General features: G+C 35.2%; 1 protein-coding gene across 1 annotated transcript in view; it reads left to right on the top strand.

The window, feature by feature from the left end:
- Window positions 1–24,026, top strand: part of LOC106793484 — a gene marked incomplete at its 5' end in the record, with an annotated part of 252,922 nt that overhangs the window by 17,440 nt on the left and 211,456 nt on the right. The window contains 3 exons of the mRNA XM_014760469.1: window positions 11,694–12,641; window positions 13,457–13,557; window positions 13,693–14,907. Of these exons, the coding sequence (XP_014615955.1) occupies window positions 11,694–12,641; window positions 13,457–13,557; window positions 13,693–14,907 (2,264 nt within the window). The remainder of the gene's footprint in view (window positions 1–11,693; window positions 12,642–13,456; window positions 13,558–13,692; window positions 14,908–24,026) is intronic.

Here is a 24,026-nt window from a genome sequence, read left to right as displayed (position 1 = left end):
TTTATAATATATAATATATTATAACTTTATTATTTTAATTAATAATCCTCTGTGTGTTACCCATTTTAATTGTTAAGGAAGATTGTGACAGTGAGATATTATTTATAAATTAAAAAATATAAGTAATACGTTATCGTAGAATTAAAGATAAATGAGAAAAATTCAAATAAATTAAAATAAAATATCTACATTTAATCATATATGATCGTTTACTCATACGTACGTTGAGGTTAACATTTAATCAAGATTTATACGCAACTGGGAATAATGTGATCTCCTTGTAGACCATTCAGTCTTGCAACAGTCAAAGAGATACGATCATTTCGATTCCCTCGATTGAACGGAAAAGACATAAACCATTCCGTCCTTTAAGGAAGAAACCATTCGCCATTCGTCCAGAACACGTAGCTAAGGATGATGAGATCGTGGATGAGGAGGAGGGATCGAGAGGGTGGAAAACCCGATCGAGAAGATCGGCCCACGAATCTCACGCATTTTAATCAATGTTAACGATCCGTTTATTATTCGAAGGGTCGAACGTTTCCGTTCTCGTCGTTACGCGTTGAGGGTGAATGTGACCTTTCTAACGTTTTGCGAAGGTCAGTTATACGCACTTTTGTCATTCGGAATTGCATTTGTTTCGTATCATACGAGACATCCCCCCCCCTTGTATTTTTATAAATAATTCGATATTTTATGTATTCGAAATTTATAGTAACAACGACCGACAGAATCTAATTCAAATGTTATTTTTTTTTAATTTATTTATCCGTTCGATTGTTCGTCGCGTTTAGTTAACATGGTAATTTTTCATATGTGTGCGTGTTTTTTGTATGAGAGAGATATCTCTTTTTTAAAAATATATTATTATTTTATTTTTCCAAACGCGTAAATATTTGAAAAAAAAACAAAAAAAAAGAAGAGAAACTCATTAGAAATAAACGATGAAGATTTTAAAAAAGATTCTCTTTAATCGTTCGGATGTATTTGCTACTCTCTCTCTCTCTCTCTCTCTCGCTAGCAGTGTTCTCTCTTATTTTAATACCCTTCTCCCTTTTGACCCTTTAATAACAGAATGGAGCCATCCAATTTTCAGCCTTCTCGAATAATCACGCTTCCGTTAAATCTGATACCTTCGCTCTGCATTCTTTTGCATCGTATTTCTCTTCACTTTCTTTTTCCTTTTTCTCTTCTTTCTCGATACTCGTCTAGTCGATCGAACGCACATTTATATATAGATATATATATATTTATATTTATATAAACTCTTGGAGAAAAAGTCATTAACGGTATGAATATGGCAAGTCGCCGATAATAGAGCGTCGTAAATTTTAGCATGTATTCAGCTTGGAAGATATTGGAAAATATTGATTAAACACGACGAAGAAAAGAAAAGAAGGAAAATAGAGTCGCGGAGTGAGAGGGAGGTGGAGAAAGGACTCGGGAATCGGAACGGGAGGGGCCAGGGTCATATAAAAAACAAAATAAGAAAAAAAAAATTCACTTCGCCGTTAGAGTCGTGGAAACCCAGTTGATTTTATTTTTCTTCCTCTTCCCGTATTCTATTAATCTCTACGTTGTGATTTTATATTTCAAAGACTATCAATCCGTTTTCCTGAAAATTTAAAACTTCGTTAATGATCGATCTTCTTTTCTAAAAATTCTTTTCTATAATATAAGAGCAACGTATATATATATATATATAATCTGTATCTATCTCTTTTCAATGTAAAAGTCGTTTTAATTACAATACAATTTCTTTGCGGTAGCCGTCCCTTTGAAATGCTGTTAGGCTTCCACTCGAATACCCGAAGCAATCAGCAGTCCTCCTCGTCGTAGGCGTTAGTAATTGTTAGTGTGTGTTGTTTGTGTCTATGTGTGTAGATGTTTGAAATATGTGTTGTATAGGGCCCGGTTTGCCTCGTGCCGCTACCGCCACGACGTTTTGATCCGCGAAGATTAAAGGGGCCCCGCCCTTTTCTTCCCTTCTGTAACTCGAACGTATGTGTGTGTGTATATGTATATATATATGTTTATACCTACGACCGCAACATCCCTCTCGTTCTTTCCTCTCTTCACTTTCACGATCGTAGCTGACTTTCGTCCTTGAGGACCGAATCGAGCGCTTCCCGCTCGTTTTCCATCGAAATGCATCGACTCTCGAACCTGTCATCCTCTTCACCAACGTTGCATCTTTCGTCGGCACTTTCGTTAAGTTCTCTCAACGCGCGAATCTTTGAAATTTTTTTCCTTTTAATGGTATTGCAATTTTTTTTTATTCGACGATAATACAGTAATTGATAGCAGGTTTCTTTTTATTTTTTCATTATTACAAGTTTTATTATTTTGAATTATAATATGTTATATGTGTTCATTTATTTAATAGTTTTTATTTGTATTTTTTAATTTGTATAAATTTATATTTGAATTATAAGATTAAACTTAAAAATAAAGATTGAAAATATTATACATTTTTATGAAAATATTATACTTTTCAATCATCGTAACATTAAATATAAATTTTAATCGACAATGTGTGATCTCTTACGACAATGATTGTCTATATAAAAGGAACGTCTTGCAACTTGAAATCGGCCATTTTCTTTAGATTCTCTGGGGTATCTAAATTCCACGTAAAGTTCATTTTCTATCCAATCCGGTTTGATAAATTCCCGAAAATGTACGAGTCATGGCAACGAACGATGGTGGGTGGAGAGAAGGAGGTTTAGGGAAAAGAGGAGGGGGTAAAGCAAGGGGTGTTTTGGGGCGAAGTGGATGCAAGAACTATAATGGATTATCGGCCGAGGGGTGCCGTCATCGGTAATCGAATACCGGTTAGGGTTAAAATCCATCAAGTTTTCCTTCCCTCTGTCGGCTCGTCGAGTTAGCACACTTTTTGTGCTTCGGATATCTTCGAGTACTTGCGTTGTGTATCTTAAGCTGTGAAATATTACTTTTCCTTTCATTTCCCTGTTCTTTGGTAACTTTTGTATTTTGAATCAAGGACGAAAAAACAGATTAATTGTTAGACAAATAAAAATTTTTATACATTCTGTTTGTAAGGTATTATACAGTTTTCATTGATAGATATAACATTATGATGTCAAAAGTATTTCTTTTATTCAAATAACAACAAATTCTTATTTGTATATGAATTTCTTCCAAATTTAAATATGAGTCAATATATTATAGAAATAAAAAAGGATGATGTTAAGTATGAATAAGATACTTACATTTCATAAAAAAAGAAACAAATTCTAAAAAAATAATTATATTATTATAAGAGCTTCAAATTATCTCTAACATTCATTTCAATCGTTAACAAAATTAATAGTCACATACAGGATAATAATAATATATTATATTATACAAAATTTTATCCAAATTATTCAAAATAACATTTTGAAAAATAGAAATAACATTTCAATTGTTTGCAGAACTTCAGGCGTGCATATCGATTGGAGTAACAAGTATAACGACGATGAGAACTCATCGACGTTTCGTATACTCGCTCGGAACTCGTCGAGCTAGTAGGAAAGAAGAAAGAGAAAGAGAGAGAGAGAAAGAGAGAGAAAGAGAGAGAGAAAGAGAAAGAGAGAGATTGGACGTTTCTCATCCGTCACGATCCGTCGTCGGACATCCAACACCCCATCCTTGTTTCTACAGTATCGTGCTCGCGCGCATACTCGTGCCACCATGCCGAACCCCATGTGCACATGCTGCGAACGTAATCGTACACCAGGTGCCGTGTCGACGTCTCTTAACGAAGGACACATCCTCATCGTCGTCGTTCTTCGTGTCTTCCCTTTCTCTCTCTTTCTCTCTCTTTCTCTCGTACACTTATTCTCTCCCTTCGTTCTCTTTCTTTATCTCTCTTTTTCTCACTCTTACGTCTGTAAAGAAAGAAAACTGGCCCATGGGATGAGGATTTTCTTAACAAGCATCGAAGAACCTCGGTGTAAAAAGGACTTTTTTGCTTGTTAGATTGTTTGCTCTTCTCGAGAGAATAAGAAGGATTCGGCTTTTGAAGAAAGCGAAGGGTTATCATCGTCTCTCTCTCTTTCTCTCTGTCTCTCTCTCTCTCTTTCACTCTTACTTTTTTTCTATCTTTTTCTTTTTCATTTACTCCCGTCACTTATTCTTTCTTTTTCACTACACTGGCTTGTATTACGCGGTTAACATTACCAGCCTTGCTTCCTATCGTTCCTTCTATGGGTAGACATTTTTTGTCGATGTCATGATCGAGATCGGTTCGGTTGGGGTCACTTAGGATCGTGGGATTTACTTTTCTTTTTTTTAATTATAATTCCTTTTTCCAACGAAACGCTATACCGTAGTTTTATTTCGATGTTAAAAAAAAAAAACAAACAAACAAACAAACAAAGTTGAAACGCGCGTAATTGTAAGCTCTCCTCGCAAATATAGTCTGTTAGTTTATCTTTTTTCTTGTGTTATTTTTTTTTGTGTGTTTTTTTTTATTAAAACACTTTTACGGTTAATTTTCACATTTTCACAGCTCAATGGTTCCAAACGAGACAGACAAACCTGGCACATTTCGCCCAGCAGACTTCACAAATCCTTTGGCCAAACAAGTGGCGAGGATCTGGCAGGTGCCATTTGCCATTGAAATCCTGCTGCCATTAGAGACGTCCGATCTAAATCCTCCTGGCATTTACGCAACGGATTGTCGTCTTATCCTTCCTATTTCTTTCTCTCTCTTTCTCTAACACTCATACATGTATATACATATAAACACATAGACTTTCTCTCTCGATAGCACTTTCGCGTTGGTCGACAACTGTTATTCACTCCTTCTTCCTTTTCTCCCTGGTACGTTTCGCTCTTGTTATTTCACTACACGTCCCTTTTGCACACTACCAAAACGTCCGTCCGGTTAACACTAGGCAATGTAGAATTTCTCTCTTGAAGCATTTCTGCCAACGGCGAAGGTTACCCTGTTAAGATCCACAAAGCAAACACCAGTTGGAAGATAAGAGTGTCCTTCGGGAATCTGCCAAGGATAACAGTGGGTTTTAAAAGGTTTCTCACATCTCCGATGACGTTTATATTTCTATTTTATTCCTTTTTTTTCTTTTCTTTTTTTTCCTACTTAAAGTGCATGGTTGGTCTCTTTCGAATCGATTTACATGCTGTTCACATTTCAAATCTTATAAAACATTTGTTTTCTTTTTTCTTTTTTACATAGGATATACGTATGTACTTTTAAACGAGTTAAGCATGAACAAATTGTAAATCGATCATCTTTTCTTGTTTGTGGTTGAAATACAAGAGGATATAAGGGGTTATCGTTAAGTACTTATCGATGAGAAGAAACGTTAAGTCCTTCGAAGAGGTCGTATTTGATGGATTACCTCTCGTTTCTTTTTCGGATGCTTCGTAAAGAGCATTAAGAGAACGATAACATATTGTACAAATTCGCAAATAAGTCATGTACCTAATTGAAAGATAATAAAGATGTCGTTTTCTTATTTTTACAAGACTACAGAGAAAAGGTTTCAAAATATCGTGAAAATTACACTCGTCCAAATTAGTGTTTACGTAGAAAGCATTTCTATGGATACTGTTCTAACGATTTCAATTTCTTTCATGGCTTGGATACGTCTAGAATATACTTTCGTAATCCTGCACATAGAGAGAACATCGATACACCCGAATACATTCGTTCGTTGAAGTCTGCTATGCACGTACTAATGGACCACTGCCAGAGAAGCTTTTCAATTGACGAGATACTTACCTATTCAATTAGTTCATAAATCTTATGCGAGATGTACTAAAAGAAAATAGCTTCTTCCTATCCCAGTTTCTTATCTTCTCTGTTTCTATCTTGATCTTTCCGTTATTTCTTAGATAAAAGGATATAGAAAATTGTAATATAGAGAAGAGAATAGGATGGAAATGATAATACGAATTGGCAAAAAGTATGAATATTTGAAAACCGTCGAAAATGAACAAACTTCTTTTGGAGATACAGAAGACAAAGCTTTGGATAAGAGGATTGGTCTATTTTAGTAGAACCTCGAATACTATCTATATACTTTCGGATCTTCCAATGTTCAATCTACTATTTATTTAATATATGAACTCTCTCTAGATAATAATATTTTAATAAGTTATTGAGTCAATGGCCTAACCACGTAGAAATAAATTAATTCTCGTTGGATCACTAAAGTTAAGCAACAATAGGCATGGTTAGAATATGGATTGGTGATTCGTTCGAAAAAGAAAATCGCGTGCTGGTGTTGAATTTAGGCGCGACCGTCTTTGGAAACGTGGGATAGATATGTGTAAGAAGATTTTCGTAAAAAAGTGACTCAAACTCGTAAAAAGAAAGAGTAATAAAAAACAAGATAATATTTTAATGAGTTATTTTATCTCTTGTAATATACGAGATTGGTTTTCAAATATTATATTACTGTTTCAATAAGAAAAACTTTGATGCGTTTGCTTAGAAAATATTTTTAACTACTTGGACAAGCTTTCACGATTACTCGATAATAAAATTGAAATCGACCTCCTATTAAGAGGGGGAAAGACGAATTTGAATGAAGAATTAAATTTGTCAAAGTTGAAGATGCGTGTACCTTGGAAAGCTTACAAAGTATATCGTACCTTTCATGATATGATTTAAATGCACAGAAGAATTTCGATAAGAGAAAATAAGTTGAAGATGAAATTACATGGAAGATACTCGTTACAACTCCTTTCCGTTTTATACGCACCTTTCGCACTCGTGGTTACTGTGTATTCTCTCGTTTCTCGATATTCGTACATATACACAAGCCACAAAAGTGAAACGTGCAGCGTGCAACGTACGTTAGTTTGTTCGTTCGTTCGTTCGTTGTGAGCACGTAGCGAATATGATAAAACGAAGAGCGCGAATACCTTCGTCTAATGAAAGAAAAATAACCAGTTTCCCTGAGAGGCTTATGAGCCTTTTGTACGTGGTTGTTATTCGCGAGGGTTACCGTTCTGCAATACGCATGATCATCTCTCTAATCTACTAATTGCGTGATTTTCCACCGCTGGAAAAACAGGATTAGACGAACCGTGCTGCGAACTAAACCACTCTCCTTCTCTCTGTGTTATCTCTACGATACATGCATTTTTTACCGAGGAAATACAATAAAACTCGTATTCCACACAGGGAGAATCCAGTAGTATTAATGAGTTAGAAAATGTGCTTCATCCTCGCGTGTTTCGCGTGATAAAAGAAAAATGTTAAAAAAAGAGAACAAAAATAAAAGGAAGAAAGGAAGGAAGGAAGGAAGGAAGGAAAGAAGAAGAAAACAAAATAGAAGACGGAATGAAATATTACTCGTAGACTAGTCTCGTCGGACACAGGATAGACAGACCTTTTGTCAGTGCACTGGTCGCCACAAGATGGACAAGTAGAGATTGGACGATTTTTTCGTGGATAAAAGGAAGTCTTTTTTTAAACGACAATGACATCGGTTCGCTTTTCCTTGCTTTTATCATTACGTCGACATTCTTCTTTTGTTGTTCTCTCTCTCTCTCTCTCATACACTCTTCTTACACCGTTCCGTCGTCCCTTTTTAGGGATTTTTCACTTCGTCGTTCTTCTTCTCATTTTCGTTGATGCGATGATGCGAAAGACTCGCGTGTGGTGCGATGATTATTTGGAGTGATCGAGACCACGTCCCTGAGTAAAACAAACTCAACCGTAAGAGATTGCTTGGTCCTTCTCATTCTCCCTTATTCCTTCTCTCTCTTTTTTCCCCCTTCACTTTTTTTTTTATTATATCTTTTTGCAAGGTTCATTCGTTATCCTCAAACTTTCTTTTTATCCAGACTTCTATCTCTTTACTCTCGTTGTTTTTTTTTTCATATAACGAGTCAGTCAGTCAGTCAGTAAGTCCATCCATTTTTACGATTCTACTTCTTTCACTCTCTTCAAAGAAATATACTGACTTTTTTATATTAAAAAGACATACCCCATAGCTCGTATTCACCTGTTCGTTATATTTACGATGATGTTCGATCCTCTCGATCGTCGTGTCGTGTCTGTTGCGCGTCGAAGATTGAATCGTATGCCACCCTCGACGTTCATTTGTAATTCTTTCATTTCTTCCTTTCCTCATTCGTTTCTCTCTTCTCGCGAATAATCATCTTTCTTCCCTGAAAACAAAAAAGAAGGAAAAAAAAAAAAAACAATGAAAGAGGACGAATTCCTGATGACGATGGTCGGACCTTTCTTTGAAGCTTTCTCATGGGGACGTTTGGGTATTCTCTTTTCTTTTCTTTTTCTTTTTTATATCCTTCCCTTCTTATTTCTTTTTCTCGATTAAAACAACGTGAAAGTTCGATCGTGGTATTTCTTTCAAAGTGATTTCCAACGAGACACTACAAAGAGAGAAAGATTAAGAGAGAGAGAGAGAAAAAAAAGAGAATTTTACGAACAAAATCATAATAAAAAGCTTCTCTCTTGTTCGATATCGCGTTCGGCTAGTCGAAATAATTTTCTTTTCTACTCGCTATGAAAGATAGTATGTGTATGAAAGAGAGAAAGAGAGAGATTCATTCGATTTCGAAATAAAACGTGTAATAGAATCGACGAAGATTTTCATTCGAGCGTCCAACCGAGCGCTTATAATTTGATTGGCCGTGCAGTAGGGTAAAAAAGCTGCCATTGAGACAGGTCAGTCCGCTGTAAAAATCCTATACATAACCCTCTTTTCTTCATTTCTTTCTCTCTTTCTTAATATCCCTTCAGGCTAAAAATGACATATTCACTTACGATACACATATATGTACACATATAACATATATCATTTATACATTCGCCCACAGGCAACAAGATTTCGTTTTATATCCTTTTGTGGTTTCTCATTTATTTATTATTATCTTGATACTTTTTGAAGAGAAAACAAACCGAAAGATTAATCTATTTGATTTCTATAAAAAAAGTTTCGAAAGAAATTCGTTCTAAAAAAATGTGTTAATAATTTCTTGTTTGTGAAAATGTGAAAAGATTGAAATGGTGGAAAGTGGAAAATTCAAGAAAATTCATTTCCCATGGAAATAATTATCGTACCGAGTAAAATAACTATGTAAATTGCAATGGTAAGAATATTAAACGGAAAGTTTGTTGAAAGGATCGAGAAATCTCGGGTAAAATATCGAGATCAGAAGACAAGAGGTTGAATTCATTTTGAATATGTTCGTCACTTTTCTGCTTTCCGTAATAAGAGAAAGAGAGAAAGGGAGAGAGAAGTCGGTAACTAGTCAGACTGCTGGAATGAACTTCGTTAGGTACCTACCTTTATTTCGTGTTTGTACGCTGAAATTTGTTTTCGGTTGCGTTTACACGGCTACTACGTTCGGAATTGAGATTACCATCCTTCACTTTCACTCTCTATTCGTATTCTCTTTCCCTTTTTTTCTTTTTTTCCTTTTTCCCCTTTCATCAATCGTTTATTCTCCTTTGTATTTCTTCTTCTTCTTCTTTTCTACTTTTCTATCCCTTTTGAGAGAAGGGTACTAAAAAGGTAAAAAGGAAAACGTTTAAACGAACAATTCACCAATTCTCAAGAGAAACTAAAAATCTTACGACTAGGTTCCCTTAGATCTCGATTCCATGTACGAGCTGTTTGGCTATCTTTAAAATTTTGCTTTTTTATTTTTTTTCTCTTTTTTTTTTTCTTTTTTTTTTCTTTTTTTTTTTTTTTTTAGTAGAAATCAAAGCCTTCAAAGGCAGCTCGTTGGCCAAAGGGCATCGTTACGCTGCTGATCCTCGTCACTCTAGGGAGAGATTAGGGTCAATTAGCGATCGAGTAGTATTACCGACTAGTCCAACATCGATCGATTCTCTCTCTCTCTCTCTCTCTCTCTCTCTCTCTCTCTCTCTCTCTCTTTCATCAGTATCGTTTATATGTCTTTGTCGCATTAAGATTCTATGGTTGTTCCCGATCACTTTGATGTCCCTATGCACCATTGATTTGTCTCTGCATGCATCAGGAATTTTCTATTCGAATGTGTTATAGTGATCAATCCTTAATAGGGAATTAAGATAATAAATTAGTAATACTCTAAGTGTGTGTGTAGTATTTAAAGTTAATAATAATTTATAGAAATAAAAAAGAATCGAATTTAAAATATGATTAAAGAAGCATTATTGAATTATTTTAAAATCTGACATAGGTTTTAAAATTAAAAAAACGATTATCGTCCATTCAAACGCATGAATTTTGCAGAGACAATTCGTTGCACTGTCCCGAATACATGTTTTACACCGAAAATTGATAGATTAAGATGAATGACAGTAGACGGAACAATGTTACGATTTATCAAGTTTCACGAACGTCACATTTCAACGTGTATTTCGATAATTAAAAATTATTTCCTGTTTTTTTTTGCAATCGTGGAATAACAGAACAAAAGCAAACGAATCGTTGGAAATTTTTGTTTGAAACTCAAGCTCCAACTTTGAAACTACAAAATGTTACAAAAAAAATATATTACCCATAGGTATACGTGTGGGGGCAAAAATGAAACAATGAATTGTATGAAAGTATTAAAATAAATTTTTCGATATTTTTTTACACATAACGAAATAATAACAATTTAATCAAAAATATTGTTCAAACGATGCACAACAATATATTATATTATTCTTTCATACTAATACTACGTGTAAGTATACTTTAAGTGAGCTGATATATAAAACCACGTCGGTAGCACGCCGTTGTAGTCTTCATTACCGAGCATGATATATAACCATAGCCCGGAGGCTATGCTTTCGATCCTTCGTGAGGAAGTTATAGCTTTATACTCGACGTTACACGATGATTTAAGATCATCGTCTCGACTAAAGCTTCGTGACTTTCGATCAATAAAAACTATAAATGTTCTATCAACTTTGTGTTATCGGGAAATATTTATAACGAACAAAATTCTATGATATTGAAGAAGTTTAATATTTAAAAAAAAAAAAAAAAAGAGAAAAAATAAACCACAAAAAATATAGGAAAATGTTTTATTTTAACAATAAGTTTATTTGCCTTACTTCAAATTCTCTTCTAGATTTTCGGAAACGAAAAGTGATTCATTAAATATAAAGAATCGACTTATAGTTGAAGGACTTTATCTTTTATACCACCTCTAGACCAGCCCTAGCGTGAACATTCTCCAAGGGGCACCCATTCTAACCGCTTCAGAGAACTGTGTTTTATCCGTAAAAGAAAGAAGTATATAGAAAAAGAGAGAAAGAGAGAGAGAGAGGCAAATAGGAAGAGATAAAAACGACACGCCCCCTCGGTGTCAGATTTTATTTATCGCAAACGCTGGCTTTTTGTTTTACGCTAAATACTCGACCGTTTAAGAATAAGACGTTCCCCGATTTATGACCCCAGAGACTACTCTCTGAAAACTTCTTCGTTTTCTTTTTCTTTTTTCTTCCATTCTCGTGAATCGTACTTTCGACTTCTTCTTCTTCTTCTTCTTCTTTCTCGTTTCTCTTCGTATTACCTATACAGATCAACCCTTAGCAAGGAATCTTATGCATACCTTAGCACGCTTTATCTTTTGTCTTTGGGTGAACTTAAATTCCAAACTGAAACTTTGATTTTCTTCTTTGTTCTATCTTTTCTTTATTTTCTTTTATTTTATTCTTTTAAATTTTTCTCTCATTTAACGACAATCCTTTTCTTTTTCAGATAAACGTGGAAGCAGTAACTTCAACAGATTACGACTCTTCAAATCTCAGTAGGGATTTCAATCAGGTTGGCTTCAACACTTACAACTATTCCCAGTTCGAGGAGAAGTACAAGCCACGGCAGATCTTCAAATACGGGGATGAGTATCTCGAGTATGGCCGCAATTCCGTTCGGCTTGATTCGAATGCTGAGAGATCAACGGGAAGATTAACGGGTAGATATCAGCAAGACGGGTTGACTAAGTTCGAGCAAAGATATTCGAGGAGTCATTCGCAGCCTGAGAGACAGCAGTATGCGTATCATGAAACACGATCCAAGTCACAAGACTCACGAGAGTTGACCTTCTATCATATCGATCCACCACCGAAGTTGGAGAACCCTCAACAACAGCAACAGCAGCAACAGTTACAACAATTATTGCAACAAAAGCAACACCAGCAACCACAACAACAACCACAACAATATCAACAGCAACAGCAGCAGCAACAGCAACAACAACAAAGTAAATCTTATCGATCGAGCACTGATAAATCAGCGTCTGGTAATAAAAAAGAATTAACTTTCTACAAGATCGATGGTCCAAGCACCAACGCAATTTCCACGCAGGACAAGTGTAAAGATAAATGTGATAAAAAAGATAGGAATCAAGAGAAATTTGTAACCTCGAAACACGCGAAACAAAATCATCAAGAACAAAAAAGTAATTCATCGATACCACCGAATTATCAGTTGAACAGATCCCAATCTGATTTGACAGAATGTCAATTACCGGATTACTATAGGCATCAGAATAATCCTTACATCGATCCACCTAAATATCGACAATACGACAGACCCCCGAAGTATCAAGAAACGCCACCAAAATCTGAACCACCTCCAAAGTATCATGCTGAACCTCCGAAATATTCGGAAATTGTTAGACGTCAGGATGATTCGAAAAGAACACAGGTGAGTTATTATATTCTTTTACCGTCTATAATGTTTCTCTTATTTTTATAAAATTGTTTGAGGAAGTGCTCAAAGACGTACGGGTCGAATAAAAGAGTGCCTGTCAGATACTGTGGTGTATCTACAAAAATATAAGCAGCAGGTGGCTTTTCCCAAAGTTTCTCTACAATAATTATTACTTTATTGCGTTTTTATTGAAATATTTCATTGTATTATCAGAATTCAATCGATATGCGGAAGCACGTCGAATCGATTTCCTACGTATAGGATGATTAAAATTTCTACAATTCATAACATTCTTTCCATCGTGTTAAATTATTTGATTTTTACAACATCCAAATAGCCGTATTACAATTAAATAAATCGACTGTTTAATGAAATTTTAATAAAAAAAAAAGATTATCGTGCTGGCCTTAAAGCGAAAATAAGAGAGAAATTACGTTACCGTAAAATTCAATAAATTTCATAAATAACGAAATATTTTACATTGAACATTAAACTGCATTATAATTCCGCACGCGCGCACACACACACATTTTAAGTTAATCCACAAATCTACTTAAATTTACAAATAATAAATCAAATAAAACGTTTAAAAGAAAAAACGATAAATGAATTATATTTGTCGACGACAGTTTTCTTTCATCTTCACACGTTTCTCCGTTCATATAGATGCAATGCCTTTCTCGTATAGTAGATCCAACACGTGGTTGGTCTTTGACCAATTCATTCACAAATCTCGAGCTCAGTTGTGTAGGAAGAGTTAAGAATACTTTTCTATGCAACGGATTCATATATTTCCTTGTCACTTGCAGCAAGAAGAGAGGACAAGACGTCAGGGTGTCGGATTAGGAGGTTTAGGAGGAGGAACAGGAGGAGCGGTAAGAGGTGGAGGAGGTGGAGGAGTAGGAGGAGGAATAGTAGCAGCAGTAGCAGCAGCAGCTGCAGCAGCAGCAGCAACTGCAACAGCAACAGGGGCAGGAGAGGGAGGATGCAGCGCAGGGAGCACGAGTTGCGGCGGCTTGAGCTGTAGTAGCGGCTTTGGTGTCGTAGGAGGGGTTGGAGGAGGGAGGGGAGGCTCCACTCATGGCTCCGAGACGCCCTCTAATCTAGCCAGTATCACGCCGACCGCGCGTGAAGCAATACGCGTGTTGTCGGTTCGTAATCAGCGTTTCCAACAGAAGACGTGCGACGTGTTACGTTGTCCTAACAACAACAACAACAATTGCAACAAGGAAGATATTTATTGCGATAGTAGCGACGATTCGGAATTAGTATTGACACCTAAGTGTCATGGTGAGTCATCAAAGACTAGTCATCATTATCACAGTCATCATAATCATCATCATCATTATCATCATAATCATCATAGTTATCATCAGCAACTACCACTACAACAACAGCAGCAGCAACAGCAACAACAAGAGCAACAGCAACAGCAACAACAACAACAACAACAACAACAGATTAGATCGGGTTGTAGTGGCAGTGTAATTTTGAACAGTAGTGTTCCTTGTGCCGATGGTTGTTGTAGTAGTAATACGAGTAATAGTAACAATGGTGTTTGCATTGGTGTGACAAGTAATAATGGTTTCGGTAGTGGAGCCTCCCCATGTTGCGAACTGACCAGTACAAGCGATAAGTATAAGAGTGCTGTGGAGTCCTTATTGAAGGCCAACGAAGCGGTCCAAGGTCGTCCCGTGGATAGATCCATGTTGAAGATCGAGAAGCCACAATCGAAGGTGGTTGCTCTGCACGGTGTCGAGGCCACTGCGAAGTCCACGGACAGGATGAAATCCTCGCAGGACGTCGTAGGATACGTTAGTAAGCACGACACAGCCAAATCCAAGGCGAATCACGACTCTAATCATGGATTCAAGGTCGAAAATCTCAAGTATTACGGCGAGTTGAAAGGCTATGATTTTAAATCTTACGGTACGATCGACAAGCCAATCGTTACGTCTCACGAGAAGTCACATTTACATGGTGCACCGGAGAAGGTTTCTCATGAGAAATGTCACGCGAAATTGTCGTCAGGTTCGACGTCCTCTTCATCTCCAGCTATGCAGGCATACTTGAAGGTTCCAAACGTCGTCGATCGTCAAACTGAGAAAAGTCCCTACGGGGAGCATTATTATCATAGATCGTCACACTCGAAGCCGCAGAACGCGTATCAAGTTTATCAGGAGACCAAGTACTCTTACAACGTTAGTGGGGTGCCAGGAACACCGGCACAGGCCAGCGCAGCCGCAGCGTTCTTTGCAAGGTCAGTCTTATTACGCTTTATCGTTTTTTTTTCCCTATTCTTATACATGTCCTTTTTATTTTTTTCTCTATCATCATCTTATCATATTATTTCTAATCATCATCTGATTTTATTGTTTAACCTTTTTAAGTATCTTCGATCCTTGATATCTTATCATTATTGTAATTATTTTTAAACGAACTTTATCATATTATACATAAAGTGTTTATAATATTAATTATCATATAGTTAATCGATATGTTTATTATTAGAAAGAATAGATATAATTCATCATTTTTTTTTTCATATTTTCTTAGAAAATTGAAAGGACGTTGAGGGATAATCCGAAACTTAAGAGATGCAATAGTTTTCTCATAAAAGAGTTCGTGGTGTATGTACATAGGTATATACAAAAGTAAAAAGTTGAAAAGTCTTGCGTTAATTTTCACACGAAAGCTGTGTACAGTAGTATATCTTATTTGTTTCTTTTTTTTTGTATAAATCCGTACTTATATCTTTCTTTCTCGTACAATCTTTAGATCTTCTTCTTAGTGTGTTTTTTAATGAAAAGATTTAGCGGACTGGTTCTATGTTTCTCTTTCTCACTCTCTCTCTCTTTCTAAAAAACTTTCAAAAGATATCAGAGCCCTCCTTGGGTAGAGCTTACGCAAGTTACCTGCGTTATGTCTAAAGCTTTGATCTAAGGTACGCATTTTCACGGCACGATACGAGAACGGCGTTACTCGCGTGAACGTGAGTGTAAATCGCATGTGGTTTAAACGGGCGAATATTAGGGGAGAAAGAGAGAGAGAGATGAGAAAGCTCTTTTCAGAATTGGTTCGCTTTGCCGTATAAAGGCTTAGCCATCTTTTTCGTTTTAACTTTAGACGCCTTAGAAGAACTCGTCTCTTTAATAATCCTACTATATTATGTACGTATTTCGAAGCTATATGTATAATACACCGTCTCGTTCTATTATTTCGAAATATAAATTTTTAAAAGGTAAATATGCAAATTTTTCCCTAATCAAGAAACGGCAAATTCACATCGAATCGAGTAAAAATAATTCTATGGATTATCAAAAAAAAGATTTATTTATATTTGATATGAATGTATAAAAAGTGGTTGAAAATTTAATCATATATTTTAGATCGATTTATTATACTCAGATTCAATAATTATAATATATTAACTCATTTTTTTTTGCACATTTTAAGGAAATATATAAAATAATATTAATTTTAATTTTCAGTAGTGTAATTACTACTTCACTAATATTACAATCACTAATAGCATCTTCCATTTTTATTCATTACTAGAACTATACAACGCAATATCATCTCACAGCTCATTTACTTGTAAATGGATTAAAAAAATTGCACGTATATATACTAATAATGCAAATGAGTTAATAATATTATCGAATTAATTTTTGATCAAATTTCAATAATTTCTATTTTAATACTTTTAATTATTTTAATATGAAATATTCGTATGTGGTATGATTATTAATTAATTGAAATATTGATCATTTTCTATTTGAATAGAATAATCTTTTTCAGAAACATTGTATGCGTCTCATACGTATAAACAAGCCTCGTTTTGAAAAGCCGTAGGAAGTAGGTATATACATTGTGTTCCGGGATGGATGGGAAAGGAGGGACAAGACAGATCTTTGCTCACGTAGCATATGTTATCCGGACGTATGGCGACATATGATCGTCTTTAAACGGTCGTGGTTCGAGTTGAAACGATTTGAATGGTCTCGTGACGGGACGGTGGCGCCTCTCCCTCCCCATTCGTGGATTCTTACCAGAGCTCGCGACCTTTCTTTCTTTCGATCCTTCGGGATTCTTTTGTAATCGACGACGTTCACCGTTCGCGTCGTCTTTTCGTAGGAAGTACTTGTGCGACAAGAATTGAAATTAATCGTGACTCGACGACCCCGACTAAACGCTAGACGTACACTATCATCTCTTCTCTTTCTTATTTCTCTTTCATTCTCTCTCTCTATCTTTCATTCCTCTCTTTGTGTAACTACTGGTTTCACGCACGCATTGTAGAAATATTCTTACTTAATATTCGATACAACACGAACAATACCTATATGTACGTTTAAAATCATTCTTTGAAAATCTTTTTCATCTATTTTTCTATAACACTAGATTTATAGACATTGATTCTATATTTATAGATTTTTTACTGAAATTCGTTGAATATCTACGAATATGTTATAAAATATAGATATTATTGTTATGATATTGTATTAATTAAAGTCAATATAAAATGATACAAAATTATATTAGTGATTTTTGGATGATATCTGAAATCTGTCAATTAAGTTTTAATGTATATTGACAGTTGAATTTATTATGTAAATAATTTGATAAACTATTTTCGGAGAATTACACGTTTGGTTCATTCGAGCACTTCCTACTCTCATGTTGCACATATTTTTAAATTATCCTTATCCTTTCCTTTTGTTAAATGAATACAAGTATTGGTATTAGTTCGAAGTTAAATAAAAAAAAAGAGGAAATAAGTAATTCGTCAGTTCAATATGTGCGTTCAAAGCAACCAGAAAGGCGTAGAGTTAATAGTATCTCGATGGAAATCGGTAACTGGATTAGCTTCAAACCCGTCTCATCTTCTTTTTCTATATTAAAAATTCTCATCTCCTGCGGCGCTTCCCGTTCTTCAAATTTTTTTTCTCGAGATCAACTCATCTTCCTCAGACTGTCTGGAGTTCCCAATACTTTCAGTTAACTCGTTCTCTCTATATTTCATGAAATATTTTCAAAGTTTAATGGAAAGTATACGAGAACGAAAAAAAAAAATTTCATAATTTATCAAAAGAATCAAATCAGTTTTTTTTTGGTTCTTTTTCTAATAATACAAATTTTTGTACGATACGTATATATATATATATATATATATATATATATATATATATAGTTGCATTATTAAGAAACTTTTAATACGAGAAACAGAACGCTTGAAAAAATACAAAAAAATTGGACGATTATTTTTTTAAAAGAGAAAATACAAAACGCGGATGATAAAAAATAAGAAAATTCAAATCTATAATGAAATCGAATTACAGGGAGAAAGTAACGATTAGGAAAGGACGATACTGAAGACCCCACGAATATATCCTATAGGTCAGCAAGGGTTTGAACTCCATTCGTTCAACAGGTAGCGCTCTCGAAGTTGCTAGGTCGAAGCACGCTCGGGTTGTACGAATGACTCAGCAGCCCTCTCCATTATATTCATATCATGTAAATGCGCCCTACCGTTCCCCGTACTGCCTCCGATTTTCCACCCCCTGCGTTACAGCTTTAGTAACGGTAGCGAGAAGATCGGAATCTAGGAGAGAAGAAGAGAACAGAGGAGGAGGAGGGGAGGAATAGGAACGAGGGAAGTGAGGAGCAAAAGGAATGAGAAAGGGGGAAGAGAGGAGGGGAGCATCGACCTACTCGTTTTCTACTTTACATTTATTCTAATGGGATAATGGTCTTTTTTTGGTGTCTCGACACTCGAACAAAGATTTCATGCCGGCTAGTTTTCGCAGCAAGATCGTTCATCAAGAATAATATTTCCCAGACGAATCCTTCGATCGTGTATCCGCTCGTTGACATTTTTCTACGTACATACGTTGAGTCCTTTTTCTTTTCCTGCTTTTTTTTTTCTTTTTCTTTTTCTTTTTTATCTCTCAAACATCGTTCAACGATGGACGTGCAGGTGCGTGGAAGAGGAGTTGCCCGTGCGTAGGTGTCTCGCACGTAGGTCCTTTTTTCTCCTCCCTTTTCCGCCTCATACAAAGCTATTAAACCTTAACGCATCGACTATTAACTCAAGCGACGTCCGTTCGTCATTGTAATACCTCTCGTGTCACGCGGAGGCGTTTCGTTGCCTTTACGTTTCTTCCCGAGAATCTCCGAAATCACGTTTTAAGTATTTATCTAGCTTTTTGTTTTCTTTTTTTTTTTTCTTTTCTTTTATTTTATTTTATTTTTCTAGATTTTTCTTTTCCTTTTTGCTCGGTTACTTCGATTCATTCCACGCGTGATTTATCGTTTTTATGGGAAGGGACAGAGAAAGGGAAAGGGACAGAGAAAGGGAAAGGTTTATTTGAAAAAAAAAAAAAAAGAAAATAATAAATGGTGGAATAATGGGATAAATTCTACCTTTCAATGTTGTTATTTTCTGGTTTTTTTTTTTTTCTTTTTGCATTTTCTACAAAAAAAACATGTTATTCACGTGATATTGAAAGGTTATTATTGTTTCGAACCTAACAACGTTGGTATTAACGATTTAATATATGAAAAGCTTGCTTTTATAATGGTTTTTTCTATGTGCACACACACACACACACGTACTTGGAGTACGGTATAAAATATTTTGTTCATGAAAATACATATCGAACGATAACTCATTAGGATTATTTGGCAAACATACGTTTTATTAACGAAATGGACCGACAGAAAATCCTTTTTCAATATTATTTTCCCTATTCAACAAATATCATCGTAGTTTGTCGGATCCGTGTATACCTTACACATATTATATACATATTTATATACATATTCATAAAACGAAAATGTTATAATATTAAACGTTTCATGATTCGGAGATACATTCTTTTACGATTGAGTTCTCGATATCGCGGTAATTAGAAGAAAAATGGTCGCATTAAGCCAATCGATCCGAGGAATCTTAACGAGTTTCGCGGTCGATTATTAAAAGTCGATAGTCGTCGTTCGATGTCGACGACGACGACGACGACGACGACGACGTGCGAGAAGGAGGAGTGGAACTTAGTAATTATCTTGCTGGACGTGTATCGAGTACGCGAGGCAATGCACGAGCAATTATGTTGCACTTTGCTCTTGATATTATTTTTCAATTTGATATAACGACGAAGTCTTTTCTCTCTCTCTCTCTCTCTCTCTCTCTTTCTCTCTTTTGATTTTTTTTTTTCCTATCTTTCTTTCTTTCCACACAATCTCGATGTTCGAGATCATCTTTCCACTTGCGTGGCACCAATTAACGTGAAGCGTCCTGAATAACTATGATTAGCCGGTTAAAGCGGCATGTTGCGGAAATTGAAATCGCACCTTTAAATTAACGTAAGAACAAAACGAGAGAGAGGGATAGAGAGAAAATGGAAAGATACAAACGGATCTTGATCGATCTTTGAAAGAATGATTATAGTTCGTTATCTCTCTGTTATTTTTTTTTGTTCCTACAATATTACAAGATTCTATCGAAATCGATCTTTCCCTTCGATGTTAATTATCGATTACTCGGATTAATCAAAGATTAAAACGAATCGGCTCACACATTTCTTTTCATTCTTTAATTCCAACTTTTGTTTCTTTTCTTTTTCAACTATAATATAATCCAAAGATTATGGATACAAGATAACTAATTTTCTTTTTTCTCATTACGAGAAAATAAGGGTTCGAAGATCTTTTCTTTCGTGGGGGGTTTGTTTTTTTTTTGTTGGTTCGGTAGGAGAGGAAAGACCATTTAGAAAATCCGATGGCAATTAAATGGCTGGCAGGTAAAAAAGGATTTAACTGGCTCAGTCAGGATCAATGTCGCTTACGATTTTCTTATCTTTTTAAACGAACCAGAACGTAGAGACATGTCTCTTCTACACATTCTCTTCTCTCTCCCCTCCTTCTCTTTCTCGCTCATTCTTTTTGTATGTGTATTGAGAGGAATATCAGTTTGGTCCAGCGTATGTCATTAGTTATCCCGCATTATAGTCGAGAAACGATTCGAATCAATTTGGAGGTTCGTAACCCCTAAATCCGTGGGGGGTCTATAACCGCTTCATATATCACACTGGCCACTAGCCGAAAAGCAAAATGTATAGGGTGAAAGAAGAAAGAAAGAAAGAGATAGGCTTATTCAGAAAAGAAAAAAAAAGAAAAAGGAAGTTTGATTGCGAGTGAGAGAAAGAGAAAGAGAATAATTCCTATCGTAACATCGAGATTGCGGTCGTTAAGGGCTCGTAAAAAGAAGAGAAGTGATCGCGAATGTTTCTTTTTTTTTCTTTTTTTCTCTTTTTCTCTTTTATCGTCTCAATTAGGTGGCGATGAGTGCACGTGATTATAACATTTATTGGCCGTGAGTCTGTTACATCGTTCGAGAGTACCATTTCAATACGATTGGGTGTTTCACAAACATTTCCAATGAAACTTTTTATTTCAGTGACAAATTACAATTTAACAATGAAACATAACAAATAATTTGCGAAGTACATTGGGGAATAATTATTATAGAAATGTTGGATGTTTTATAAATGTGTTTGTTGGTTGTGTATCTGTGTACCGCGTGTATGAATGTTTGACGAGTAGAGAAATAGTAAGAATAAAACGATTGTTAACTGACAATTAACAAATACTTGTATTTTTTTGTGGAGTTTACAATTAAAACAATGCTATTTCGAGTAGCTATTGTTATTTTCGCGAACAATGAGTTTCATTAATAAAAGAATAATTTTTTCCCTGTGTTTTTTTCACTTTTTTAGTTATTTATCTGGAATTTTATAGGTTTTTCCGTTATGTTGTGTAAATGCGCTACCTCATAAGAAATCGGTAACCATGGAAATAATAAATATATTTTGCTTTAACAAAGTTGAAAAAAAAAAAGCGAAATATAAAGAGCGACTAGAGTTTATCGGAAGTACGTAACGAGTGTTACACATTGGGTGGTTATCGATATCGTTAGTAAGGGAAAAGTTAACAGGATGCTTAGTTTTATGCATTATCTACAATGCCCCGGCTTTTCGTACATTGCCGGAAACATATATATTAAAACTGTGTTTGATTTTTTCTCTTTTTTTTTTGTTGTTACCAACGACATCAAGTTAAAATCAAATTCATTGTTGCGTATGTTTCTCTCGCTACGTTTAGATTAAAAGTTTACAGGTCACGTAAAAGAATTGTAGAAAATATAACAAGTAAATTATGAAAGTCATTCGAAAGCTTTTTCCAAGTGAAATTCTAAATGTTCTCATTAAAAGATTTACGAATGCATTAACATATTTATGTTTTAATATCGTAAAAGCGTACGAGAGAACGCTTTTCTTTCATTCTTCCTTTCTTTCTTTATTTCTTGTATCCTTCCTTCCTTCCTTCCGCGTCCTCTTTTTTTATTCATTCCAACGGAAAAATGCAAGATCCATTAGCACGACGTTGCATTTTTAACTCTCGTTTGCTTTCAATTTAACTCTCGAACTCACAAGCGACCTATATATCTCGCTTTTAAGCTTGGATATTTCTCTTTACAACTAGCATGATCTCTCGCAATAGTATTTCTGTTGATGTCACGTTTCCACATCCTTCTGTACTTATCCTACTATCATTGATCGAAATTTTCATGATTATTTGCTGGACCGATGTCAAATGTGTTCTTTTTTTTTCCCCCTGTTTTGCAAATGAAGCTCGTCTATTCACGTAAGTGTTTTTTTCCTTTAGCTTTTCCCGTAAATTATGCGAAATATTCCGACTGAAAAGTAGATTTAATTAGTACCTTTGGTCGATGAGAGGGAATGAGGTCTCTGTGGCCCTTTGTCTACCATGAGTCGTGCTATCTCGAAAGAAGTTCATGAAAAGCCTAACAACAATGGAACTAATAATGCCAACCGTATATAATACACTTTGCAATCGCGTGTCTCAATTATTGTTCAACAATTTTTCTTTTTCTCTCCGTTTCCTTATCTCAGAGCGTAGTTTATTTTTCTACGCGTTTTCTTATATACAAAATAAGAACGTCAAAAAGAAAGCTTCGCGTTTTACTATTATTTATTATTAAAATAATACTTAAGCACAATTTTAATAAACGAACATCAATCAAATTATAATCATAAATATTTGACATTTGAAATTTAAAATTAATTTTCCTTTCTCGTCTATTTTTCTTCTTTCTTTCCTATTCCTATCGTATATATTTTTTAGTATTGATATTTAAATCGAACTACGGTGACAGTGAACTTTACACGAAGATCCTTTAGATGTTCACTACCATTTTCTAGATTCAATTATAGATTTCCGTTCGTGTGTTGTGCAACGGAAACCATTAGATAGATCAGAGTGTGAAAGACATCTTCTATCGAAAGTTAGTTGCCTCTTTGGATTTCAAATTAAAAAAAGAGAGAGAGAGAGAGACTACTAATCGATATCACGTTTGTCGTATTACCAAATGTTATTATTTTATAAAAGAAATAGAAACAAAGCAATAATATTAAAGGAAGTATACCTTAATGTGATTCAATAATCGTTTCAGATGTGGATTATGTTCGTCTTGTAATATTCTTGTACGTACTTTGAAAAAATATAAAATAAAAAAAGAAAAAAAGAAGAAAAAGAAGTAGAATGAGGAATAAAAAATAATTTAACGTCTCGTTTACACGAACTTTTTCGCCTACTTGAAAGCAATGATTTTTTATCGCTTTAGGATATGGTCCAACGTTTCGTTTTTCTTCGTTCCCCATCACCTCTCTCTCTCTATCTCTCTCTCTCTCTCTCTCTCTCTTGTTCTTTTTCTCTATTACTTTTTCTTTTTTTGCTTTCCCTTAACTTTTTTTTTTTCTTTTCTATTGATTGAAGGAACGATTGAGAGCACGAGAGATCGTGTAACGGGTGGCGATAAAGTACGTCGTTCACCGTAGCGGGAACAAGAGAACAAGCCACGCGGGAATCGCCATGACAAAATAACGAACAGCTCAATTAGGCGCGTCGTAAAATGCAAATGTATGCGCGTGCCGGTTCGATCGTGTGCTAGTTAAACTTTCTTGCGTGTTAAACCACCCACGTGTATATATATGTATATGTATGTGTGTGTGTGTGTGTTTTTTCTCTTTCGCTGTGCACATTTGTGTTTATACATATATATGTATGTATATTCACGAAGAGACGAAGAAAAGAATTCTTTATTTCTTTCTTTCTTTCTTTCTCTCTCTATCTTTCATTTTTTCTTTCTTTTAAACAACGCGCGTGCATAAGACCGAGTAGAAAAGTTATTCGCCCGGAACCAAACGGATGTAATAACTTTAATTGTTAATTAACGCCAGGCTTTGTGTGTCGGTACGCTAAGAACAAGGAGAAAACCCTTTCGTGACTATTGCT

Source organism: Polistes canadensis, unplaced genomic scaffold, assembly GCF_001313835.1.
Source record: "Polistes canadensis isolate GaletaPanama2010 unplaced genomic scaffold, ASM131383v1 scaffold_14, whole genome shotgun sequence".
Classification (NCBI taxonomy): domain Eukaryota; kingdom Metazoa; phylum Arthropoda; class Insecta; order Hymenoptera; family Vespidae; genus Polistes; species Polistes canadensis.
This window is presented reverse-complemented; position numbering and strand designations above follow the sequence as displayed.